General features: G+C 42.3%; 1 protein-coding gene across 1 annotated transcript in view; it reads left to right on the plus strand.

The window, feature by feature from the left end:
• Positions 1-864: 864 nt before the first annotated feature.
• The window catches only part of CAMK4 (calcium/calmodulin dependent protein kinase IV), a 173393-nt gene continuing 161850 nt past the window's right edge, over positions 865-12407 (plus strand). The window contains exons 1-2 of the mRNA XM_034774150.1: positions 865-926; positions 4530-4608. Of these exons, the coding sequence (XP_034630041.1) occupies positions 865-926; positions 4530-4608 (141 nt within the window). The remainder of the gene's footprint in view (positions 927-4529; positions 4609-12407) is intronic.

Raw genomic sequence — 12407 nt, forward strand, 5'->3', positions numbered from 1 at the left:
CTATCCCTCAGTACTCTGATTCCAGCAGTCTGCTTGTCACACCCCAGCCACACACTGGTATCCACCAGCCTTGGTTACTAGACAGCTGGGAGTGGTACAGTGCCAGTGCTTACTTTGTTAGACTTGGTTGGCACTGGAGTGGGGAATATTCTCCTGTGACAGTAAATAAGACACTTGTGCTGCACCGGCCTGGAGCGGGTACTGGTGTGTGTTTTCTCTGTGACTACCAGCCAAGTGAATCCAACACTCCCCCCCCCCCCCCCGTCCTAAATTTCACAAAACCGTGTGCTCCGCCAGGTCCAGCCCTTTCCTGGACCATTCAGAGGAATGATAAGGTTCATTGGCTCCTCTGAAGAGAGGAAAGTCACAGCTTCTCACTTCAGCTGGAGTTAACAATCGCTTCAGTTCAAGCACAGCACTAGGCTCGTTTCGATTAAAAGTCAAACAAGCTGATTAACCAAAGGAGAGAGGATTTTAAGTTATGCCAAGCACAAGGAATACAGTTAGAAAGGGTTACAAACAAAACAAAAGGAAAAATAAATTTCCTAATGCTAAAACTGAAATAAACTATTGTCTAAGCATCAGGTAAGGTTCTTACCACACACTTCTTCCAGCAAGATGGCTGACGGTCCCTCTGGTCAGGATCTCTTCCCAAAGACAAATTCCAGTGTCTCTTCGTCTTAGGTGAAAGATCACTTGAGGTTCTTTGCCCCTCTTTTTTATAGTCCAGTGAACCTTTGAAATGGAGTCTGCTGAAGGATGCCTCCCAAAATAAAGTCAATTCAAGCTGTATGGAAGGAGACATGGAGTGTGGTGGTGAAGGAAGTTCCATGCTAGTTTCCTCCTCTGTAGGTGTTTGCTAAAATGCCAGTTAATCTGTTCCTGCCCTCTTCTATGCAAATGAATGGACACTTGCCATGTGATTGGTAAGCAACTCTGATGACAGCTGGCTGGAGGTGTCAGCTTGTTCTTTGTCTGGGAGAAACCTCTTTACCCACTCTTCAGTCTTGTCTGGTAAATACATTTTAGTTCCATCTTTCCTTCATATTTCTGTTGTCCTTTGGGCATTTACCACATGCACACCACACCAGAATATTAACCATCAGTGTGTTGTTAGTCTTCCACTGATGCTGTACATGACATGCATCAGATACCATCTGACATTAATGAATTGGGATACACTGAACTTGTCAGGCCAGCTGAAACTCACTACCAGGTACCAATGAGCCCCTTGCCCTCTTGCACTGGGATGCTGTTAGGGTTACAGTCATTCATACTCAAGCAGCATTAGATGAGATTTATATAGTGTTTCTTAGGCTTTTTTGCAAGTTAAGACATAGGATATTGCTGTAGGCATCCCGCTGTGTAGCAGAGCAAGATTTTTTTTTTTTTAAACCCACTCATTTCTGCAGTATGTATCTGAGCTTTTTAAAATAAATCTCATCCAAACCTGATTTCCAGGAGCAGTAAAAGAAATTCCAGTATTTTCCACAGAGAAGAAATTCAGACTCCTAGCATGGAAAACTACTTGTATTTTCTCTTATATGTCCTCTTTATATGCTTCCAACCAACTCTGAATAATTTATGCTTGGAGTTTAGTTATACTTTAATACTCCAAGGTGAGAGAAAGGGAACCAGAAATGAAGTTGTGAGCTCTTCCAAACCCTGCCTGCTCATGAAAATCTTTTTTTTTAACTATAAAGACTCATCACTTGCAACAAAACTCAAGATGAGGGCACCAGTTATGATTACAAATGTTCTAAGCTTTCCTGACTTACATGAGCTTCTCAGCACTGAAGTTTTCCACTATTTTCTCTTGACTGAGGGTCTAATCTGAAAAATATATCAATGACCTTCCAAACCATGCAGGTCCAGGAAAGCTCTGTGTGTTGGTCAATCAGTAGGCTGATTTATCGTGATAGGGCTGCTGCAGAAATCCAAAATAAACAAAGCAAGATGTACTTCTTGTGAGCATGTTGCAGAGCTGTACAGAGCAGTACAGAACTCATGAAAATGAGCGCCCACCTTCGACATTATGCTACTCCCTCTTTTCTAAACCTCTGTCTCCTTTCTGCACGATCCCAGGAGGAAGACTGGCTCCAGAGTGGGGGCTTTTAATTGAAAACAACAAACCAACAAATAGGGAAAAGACCTTTCCCATCACGATCATCAGTTGGAAGGAAATGGATTTCTGCTTTCACAGCAATTGTTTTATGCGCACCCCACCATGAGTCAAATAATTTGGGGGTCTTCCTGTTGATGTAGTTTGCCACTTGTGTCTGAAAGAGGGGATTAGGTATTAATTAGAAGGCTCCTTTCCTCCCTGACAGAAATAGCACTTTCAGCCATGACTGTTTGTAGGTATGCCAGCAATGGCCTCTTTAACATTCTTCTCCAGATGCCTGATGTTCCATTGTTTGGGAAAGAACGTGGCTCTCAAATTAGGACTCCAGGGGATGCAGTGACAATGCTCTTTACAACAAAGTCCTCCCCATTTCTAAACTTGCCCTTCTAGATTTATATTGAATCATTCCTTTTGAAATGTGGATAACAAACCCAGACACCTACCATACAACTCAATCTCACCCCAAATTCTTTTCTTTGACTGCCCCAGTATTGTCACAGAACCCCTCTCCAGAAATCTGTCTCCCCTTTTCCAGCCTTAATCAGATGACATTTGATATTATTTTACATTATCGGTTCTAGAGGGTTTATTGTCTGTTTCACAGGAGTATATAAAGATTAATTAGTGTAATGTTTATATAGCACTTTAAATATGTAAAGCACTGTATAATGAATGCAGTGACCTTCCTATTGCAGTTCTTTAGTAAAATATTGAAAAGATATGGATGATTATAATGTGTCCTTAGGGATTAACTCTTTTTACTTAGAGGATTTGGATTTTTTTAACTCTGGGTATTTTTTCTGTCTTGTTGAATAGAGCCATTTGAGAGTTCTTTATATTGGCTAATGAGAAATATTCTGGTTAAATATATTTAATGATTCTGAAATTCTTTGGAAGTTAGAATACTCCTATATATTTATCAATATGTTACAAATTTTAAAAAATTCATTTTTGCACACTAAAGAAACACAGTATCTCCACTGTACATAGTTTGCCCATTTCTACACACTTCAAAAGAGTCAATGGTTTGATACATGGAAGCTCTCAAGCAATTACTTATTTAAACCTTTTCTGAACTGACCTGTCATGAAGATGCTTTTCTCAAATGTTTGTTCTAATTCAAACAAATTATAGGGCTTGATTGTGCTCACTCTGTGGAGTGAGGAAGAAAGTCCTTCCACTGCAGGAATTACCGGGTTTAATTCTAGAGGATGTGTTATGCAGGAGGTTCGATGAGATGATCAGAATGAACCCTTTTAGCTTTAAAACCTATGACTCTATGAACTTTACGACTCAGTAGTTTTGATAATGGAAATCTCATGAGAACAGTCTTTCTTGTAAAGTTTCAAGTAATTCCTGATTCCAGTTTGTCCAGATATGTCACAAGAATCAGTGATGGTGATCAGTATTTTGGTACTTCTGCTTCTGACTTAAGTTGGCAATAAGAAATTCAAATGCTAAAATGAAAAATAATGAAATAACAGGTTAACTGAAATCCTCAAAACCTCCAAAAACTATCCCAAAATTCTTTCCTGCATCTAGCCAAAGGATACAGTACAGTTCCTTTCTTGGCAATAGCAAATGGAACATGTTAATCTGAGCACATTACCAGTGCCCTGACCTGATGTGTTTAATAAATCCACCTTGAAGACAATTGAAGATCTTGGGCCAAATTTAGCCTTGGGGTATTTAGGTACTACTCCAGTTGATTTAACTAAAAGCCTCTTTTGCTTCTGCTAGTGCTGAATTTGTCTTCTAGTGGCACGGTCTGCAAGCAAGTGGATGAGATTTGGGTTTGCTATGATTAACCAGGCAATTGAATGGATACTACATGCAAGTATCATACTAGCACAGTAATCTTTTCCCCTTTGTAAATATATTAACAAAGGTGAGATACATTGGCCTAGAACCTGGGCCATATTAAGTCCCTTTTGTGACACTCCAGCAGCAGAGAGAACTTATAGTTGCCCTAAAAGGGTTCCCCCTAAACCTCTGCTTTGCAATCTCTTCTGCTTCCTGGCATAGGGAGAGTTTCAGGGCATGCAAGGGGGCAGGAGAAGGTGTGACTGAACTTCACTGAGATCTGGCAATTTTCACTGGCAGAAGAGCCCAAAGGGATGGCTGGTGGAAGTCAGGGCAGACCTAAAGCTGCTCTTAGTTGCATTTGGGACAGTATCAGGTTCTGACTTCTCACAGGATTTGAGGGGCAGAAAGGCAGTGTAATTACATCTTTGTCCTCTAGCTGCACTGAAACAGCTGAGAATGTAGCAGTTTATATTTTAACCCTTTGCTCTGCAACTTATTAGAAATCTCCAGTTGGAAATAAGAAGTCACACAGTGTTGTCTAATTAGACAAGATGTATTCAATAGCCTTCAATAATAACACTGTTTCTTTTTCATTTAGTGGTGCTACATCCATTGTCTACAGATGCAGGCAGAAAGGAACTCAGAAGCCTTATGCTGTCAAAATGTTGAAGAAAACTGTAAGTTGTTTTTTGATTACTACACAATTGTATTGATAGGATTGGTAATTAATTTGTACCCTCTTCACCTCTGAGATCCATCACTCCAGCAGCAGAGCATCTTCTGCTCCCCATACTTAAAGGATTTGGTGGAAAGCATGAGTAAGTAAGGTCTACACTCTGAAGACTGGTAAAGGGGTGGGGGAGGGAACTCAAGCAGAGAAGGAAAGTAGTAGGAGGCCAAGAGAAGGGGAAGAAAAATGGTGGGTCCTGACTGGGTGGAAAAGAGTGACTGAGGGAAGGCTGAGTGGTTGGAGTTCAGGGATGTGAATTTTATTCATGTGCTAGAATGGCAACATAACGGCAGGTGGGTAGGTGAAAACATGCCTAACTGCTACATTAAGTGGTGGTCTCAGTGCAAGACATAATGGACAGGTTCTGCATCAATAAGATGTTGGCACTAATTTGTAGTCTTTGAAAACAGGCCAAAGATTAAACTGGCGTAGAAATGAAACTAGAGGTGCTCCTTCAGCATCTATGTTTGGCATGCTGGCAGGAGGGAAAAGGTAATTGTGTGAAAAGCTTGCATTGCTACTGCTTGTGCTGTTTGTTTTCTATGGAAAAACAGAGGTCTTTAGTTTCAAGTTTCAATAGTTTAGCTCCCTACACTCTCACATTCGCTTAACAGTTTAAAAATAAACAATTGCTCATTTAATTTTTTGTGATTCTTATTCTGAAATGCATTAAGAAAACAAATGGTATAATTTAAAAAAAATCCATTACAGTTTTTCAGTGTCTGTACAGATTAGTTCATTTATATGATTGACATAGGGTTTAAAAACCCATAAAAGTTGAGAAAAATAATTAATAGCTTCATAGATTCCAAGCCCAGAGGGACCATTATGATCATCTAGTCCAGTGGTTCTCAAACTTCATTGCAGTGCAACTCTGTTCTGACAATAAAATTACGACATGACCCAGGGTGGGGGGAGAAGGCACCGGAGCCTGAGCCCCGCCGCCCCGGGTCGGGGTGGAGCTCAGAATTCAGCTTCAGTTCCAGGTCCCAGCAAGTCTAATCCTGGTCCTGGTGACTCCATTAAAATGGAGTCATGACCCACTTTGGAGTCCCAGCCCACAGTTTGAGAACCATTGATCTAGTCTGACCTCCTGTATAACACAGGCCAGAGAACTTCCCCAAAATAATTCCTAGAGCACGTATTTAGAAAAACATCTACTTGTGATTTAAAAATTACCAGTGATGGAGAATCCACCATGATCCTTGTCAAACTGTTCTATGGTTAATTACCTTCACTGTTAAAAATGTATGCCACATTTCCAGTCTGAATTTGTCAAGCTTCAACTTCCAGCCTTTGGATTATGTAATTCCTCTCTCTGCTATCTTGAAGTGACCACTATCAAATATTCCCCCTTTAGGTACTTATAGACTGTAATCAAGTCACTCCTTAACCATCTCTGATTAAGCTAAATAGAGTGAGCTCCTTGAATCTATCACTATAAGGCATATTTTCTAATCCTTTAATCATTCTCGTGGCTCTTCTCTGAACCCCCTCCTATTTATCAACATTTTTCTTGAATTGTGGACACTAGAACTGGACACAATATTCCAGTAGTGGTTGCACCAGTGGTAAATACAGCAGTAAAATAACCCTTTATTTCTACCTGAGATTCCCCAGTTTATGCATTCAAGGACTGCATTAGCCCTTTTGGCCACAGCATCACACTGGGAGCTCATAAGAACGGCCGTACTGGGTCATACCAAAGGTCCATCCAGCCTAGTATCCTGTCTGCCGCCATTGGCCAATGCCAGGTGCCCCAGAGGGAGTGAACTAACAGTTAATGATCAAGTGATCTCTCTCCTGCCATCCATCCACGTTCAGCTGATTATCCACCACAGCCAAATCTGCTTCCCTGGATAGAGTCCCCCATCTTGTAAGTATGGCCTAAATTTTTTGTTCCTAGGTGTTGTGACAAAGTTCCTCCTCTATCTTGGTGGGTCCTGCACTTATTGGCAGATTTTCTTGCCTCAGAGATTCACCATGTGGGTTGGGGAACAGCCCAGAGACCTTCCCCTCTGGGAGAACCCACAGTCCAGGTCAATTGGGAGGTTTCGGGGGAACTCGGGCCCGCCCTCTACTCCAGGTTCCAGCCCAGGGCCCTGTGGACTGCAGCTGTCTATAGTGCCTCCTGTAACAGCTGCATGACAGCTACAACTCCCTGGGCTACTTCCCCATGGCCTCCTCCAAATACCTTCCTTATTCTCACCACAGGACCTTCCTCCTGGTGTCTGATAACGCTTGTGCTCCTCAGTCCTCCAGCAGCACACCCTCTCAGCTCTTTGCGCCTCTTGCTCCCAGCTCCTCACACTCCCACCATAAACTGAAGTGAGCTCCTTTTTAAAACCCAGGTGCCCTGATTAGCCTGCCTTAATTGATTCTAGAAGTTTCAGAGTAGCAGCCATGTTAGTCTGTATCCGCAAAAAGAACAGGAGTACTTGTGGCACCTTAGAGACTAACAAATTTATTAGAGCATAAGCTTTCGTGGACTACAGCCCACTTCTTCGGATGCATACAGAGTGGAATAAATATTGAGGAGATATATATACACACATACAGAGAGCATAAACAGGTGGGAGTTGTCTTACCAACTCTGAGAAGCCAATTAAGTAAGAGAAAAAAAAACTTTTGAAGTGATAATCAAGCTAGCCCAGTACAGACAGTTTGATAAGAAGTGTGAGAATACTTACAAGGGGAGATAGATTCAATGTTTGTAATGGCTCAGCCATTCCCAGTCCTTATTCAATCCTGAGTTGATTGTGTCTAGTTTGCATATCAATTCCAGCTCAGCAGTCTCTCGTTGGAGTCTGTTTTTGAAGTTTTTCTGTTGTAATACAGCCACCCACAGGTCTGTCATTGAACGACCGGACAGGTTAAAGTGTATATATTGGTGAAGGTATATATTGTCCCCAAATGTGAAATATCTTCGAGACACCACTGACTTCCTGAGGAAACTACAATCCATCGGTGATCTTCCAGAAAACACCATCCTGGCCACTATGGACGTAGAAGCCCTCTACACCAATATTCCACACAAAGATGGACTACAAGCTATCAGGAACAGTATCCCCGATAATGTCACAGCTAACTTGGTGGCTGAACTTTGTGATTTTGTCCTCACCCACAACTATTTCACATTTGGGGACAATATATACCTTCAAGTCAGCGGCACAGGTATGGGTACCCGCATGGCCCCACAATATGCCAACATTTTTATGGCTGACTTAGAACAACGCTTCCTTAGCTCTCGTCCCTTAACGCCCCTACTCTACTTGCGCTACATTGATGACATCTTCATAATCTGGACCCATGGAAAAGAAGCCCTTGAGGAATTTCACCATGATTTCAATAATTTCCATCCCACCATCAACCTCAGCCTAGATCAATCCACACAAGCGGTCCATTTCCTGGACACTACTGTGCTAATAAGCGATGGTCACATCAATACCACCCTATACCGGAAACCTACTGACCGCTACACTTACCTACATGCCTCCAGCTTCCATCCAGGACACACCACACGATCCATTGTCTACAGCCAAGCTCTAAGATATAACCGCATTTGCTCCAATCCCTCAGATAGAGACAAGCACCTACAAGATCTCTATCAAGCATTCTTAAAACTACAATACCCACCTCCTGAAGTGAAAAAACAGATTGACAGAGCCAGACGAGTACCCAGAAGTCACCTCCTACAAGACAGACCCAACAAAGAAAATAACAGAACATCACTAGCTGTCACCTTCAGCCCCCAACTAAAACCTCTCCAGCGCATCATCAGAGATCTACAACCTATCCTGAAAGATGATCCTTTACTCTCACAGATCTTAGGAGACAGACCTGTCCTCACTTACAGACAACCCCCCAACCTAAAGCAAATACTCACCAGCAACCACACATCACTGAACAAAACCACTGACCCAGGAACCTATCCTTGTAACAAAGCCCGATGCCAACTCTGTCCACATATCTATTCAAGTGACATCATCATAGGACCTAATCATATCAGCCATACCATCAGGGACTCGTTCACCTGCACATCTACCTATGTGATATATGCCATCATGTGCCAGCAATGCCCCTCTGCCATGTACATTGGCCAAACCAGACAGTCTCTCCGCAAAAGAATTAATGGACACAAATCTGACATCAGGAATCATAATACTCAAAAACCAGTGTGAGAACACTTTAACCTGTCTGGTCATTCAATGACAGACCTGCGGGTGGCTATATTACAACAGAAAAACTTCAAAAACAGACTCCAATGAGAGACTGCTGAGCTGGAATTGATATGCAAACTAGACACAATCAACTCAGGATTGAATAAGGACTGGGAATGGCTGAGCCATTACAAACATTGAATCTATCTCCCCTTGTAAGTATTCTCACGCTTCTTATCAAACTGTCTGTACTGGGCTAGCTTGATTATCACTTCAAAAGTTTTTTTTTCTCTTACTTAATTGGCTTCTCAGAGTTGGTAAGACAACTCCCACCTGTTTATGCTCTCTGTATGTGTGTATATATATCTCCTCAATATTTATTCCACTCTGTATGCATCCGAAGAAGTGGGCTGTAGTCCACGAAAGCTTATGCTCTAATAAATTTGTTAGTCTCTAAGGTGCCATAAGTACTCTTGATTCTAGCAGCTTCTTCTTAATTGGCTCCAGGTGTCCTAATTAGCCTGCCTGCCTTAACTGGTTCTAGCAGATTCCTGATTACTCTAGTGCAGCCCCTGCTCTGGTCACTCAGGGAACAGAAAACTACTCATCCAGTGACCAGTATATTTGCCCTCTACCAGACTCCTGTACCCCACTGGTCTGGGTCTGTCACATAGTATACATTTACATTCAGCCATATTAAAACACACATTGTTTGCTTGTGTCCAGCTTACCAAGTTATTCAGATCGCTATATCAGTGACCTGTCCTCCTCATTATTTACCACTGCCCCAACTTTTGTGTCACCTGTAAACTTTATCAGGGATGATTTTGTTTTCTTCCAGATCATTGATAAAAATGTTAGCTTGTAGGGTCAGGAACTGACTCTTGAGGACACCACTAGAAACACACCAACTCTATGATGATTCCCTATTTACAATTAGATTTTGAGACCAGCATTTAGCCAGTTTTTACTCCATTTAATGTGCCTAATTCATTTTATATCTTTCTAGTTTTTTAATCAAAATGTCATGCAGTACCAGGTCAAAAAAGTCATGTGCTAGACTCCTTGTAGGAGTCTAAGTCTGTTACATCATATATTACATAATAGGAAGTGACATGTATGTCCCTGAATAACAATGGTGGCTAGATTCAGTACAGCCTTGCTTATCTGAATATTGTGGTTAACACTGAGTAAGTTCATGTAACTGAAGGAATTTTGTGTGTAATTAATAGAGTGTGGGAGACATGCCCCTGTAACTGAGAACAGGTGGTATTCTATAATTGGGCTCATTTGGATAATTGATCAGATAATCAAGGTCATACTATAATAATGTACAGCTGTCTGTATCTGTGCTTGATGAACTACCATAGATCTGTTCCAATCTGGGCAAATTTTCATCTCTTACGGCAGAGTGAACAATGTGCTAAGTGCTTTCCTAACAGAAAAGTAGGTCTGGTCTCTGACCAGAGGAGCTCAGTCTAAAGAGTAATTAAGTATTATTCAGATAATATTTTTCTGTAATTAAATATGCCATTAAAATGTTGATCAGTTTGGATTTTTGAAATAAAATCTTAAGAACAAGAATTATAACTAAGAGACCTGCAGCAGACAAATGAAATAAAGAGGGGGAAGTAGAGGTGTGATGAGTGAAGAAAAGAGAGGGACTGTGGCTGGTTTTACCTGTTTGATACAGGATACCACTGAAAAAGATCGAAATCATGCTCTCTCTGGGATGGGCTGCAATGTGGTAGCTTAACTAGAGGTTTATGCTTTGGAAGCCAATCACTTGTGGTAAGTTTTTGGTACTGTACTTTAAAACATCTGAAACTATTACCTTTCTGAAGGCTAGAAACAAATGAGACTTTAACTGAAGTAGCAGATTGATAACAGAATCAGCTGAGCATTGATATAAGAAACATAGCAAATGTCTATACCTGTTCTTGTTCTCCTTGTTCCTGTTTATGCTGTATTTTAGTTTAGTAACAGACTAATTTTTTATGATCTAGTAGCTGACTATTGAGCTGCCATCTAGGAGATCTAGAGTTCTGGGCAGGACCCATGCACCAGTTTAGTGGAAATGTATGTAATGGGAGATCTAGACTCCCTTTGATATAGGGTTACCATACTTAACAAATAAAAAAAGAGGACCCTCCACGGGGTCCTGGCCCCACCCATTTCCCACCCCAGCCCCGCCCCAACTCCGCCCCTTCCCAGCCCTAACTCCGCCCCCTCCTCCTTCCCACTCCCAGCCACGCGGAAAGGGCTGCCTAAGCGCTACCGGTTTCACGGTTTGCCGGGCCGCCCCCAGACCCTGCGCCCCCGGACGGCGCTTCCCCAGCATAGCTGGAGCCCGGGAGGGGAAGCGCCCAGCTGGGGGCGCAGGGTCTGGAGGCGGCCCAGCAAACCGTGAAGCCGGTAGCGCTTGGGCTTCGGGCAGCCCCCTTGCCTCCGGACCCTGCGCCCCCAGCCGGGCACTTCCCCTCCCGGGCTCCGGCGGCACAGGGTCCGGAGGTATGGGGGCTGCCCAAAGCCCGTAGCGCTCGGCTCTTAAACAGAGCCGAAGAGTAGGGGAGGAGCAGAGCCGCCGCGGGAGGGGGAAGTGCTGGCCGGCATTTTCCCAGACATGTTCGGCTTTTTGGCAGTTCGCCCCGGACGGGGGTTTGTGTGCCGAAAAGCCAGACATGTCCGGGAAAAAACGGACGTATGGTAACCCTATTTGATATCTCACTGCTGTCAATGTTGATGAGAATAATATTCCTGAGATCTCTCTGGCTACTATAGCAAGTAAGACTGTCAGGCAAGGTAGATCATAGCTTCTACTGCAACTAAAAGTGGACAAAGAGAAGGCAGCCTTGGTCTGTTAGAAAGTAAGATTAAAGAAGCTGAAAGAAAAGTTGGCATGGATATTGGTGAAAATTGGAGAGAACTCTAGAGTAAGAAATTAGGTTTGGAACTTTTATTTCACAAATAAATCAATAAAAATATTCACTTTTAATAAAAACTAAATTTTGTGGTACAGTGAAGAAGCTTGGTAAATTAATCTCTCTCTCATATTCGCTGATAGACTTGATCCAAACACTGTCCCTGTGCTAGCCCTGGTTGGCAGAGACCAAACTATATATTACTCTGAACTATTTTCAGGAGAGTCCTTAAAATTCCCCCAACATCTATCCACATAGGAAGCAAATGAAGGATGAACCAGGCAATGTAAGCATTCTTAAATCGTGTGGAACAAGCAGAGCTGTCAGCCCTACTTCGCCCTTCAGAAGAGTCTCTCAAATAATAGGGCCCCATGCCATGATGAACTGTCTTCAGACTACTGTAAGTTAAGGCTGCAAATGTGAGGTCACATTTTGGACACTGCACAGTCACTTGTACACTGTTACTATTTAAGAGGATGCACTTTGTAAAAACCAATAACACTGCTCTAAGAAAGAACTTAAAAACCTGCCTGAAAATTTTAGCCAGTCATATTAATTATAATATCTTTCGTTTATAGAGACCTTTTCATCAGTATAGTAAAACTGTTACTGTTCTAAACAAAGTAGATCACATAGATCAACCCAGAAGGTTTTCCTGGAGAAGA

This window comes from Trachemys scripta, chromosome 6 (genome assembly GCF_013100865.1).
Source record: "Trachemys scripta elegans isolate TJP31775 chromosome 6, CAS_Tse_1.0, whole genome shotgun sequence".
In the NCBI taxonomy this organism is placed as follows: Eukaryota; Metazoa; Chordata; order Testudines; family Emydidae; genus Trachemys; species Trachemys scripta.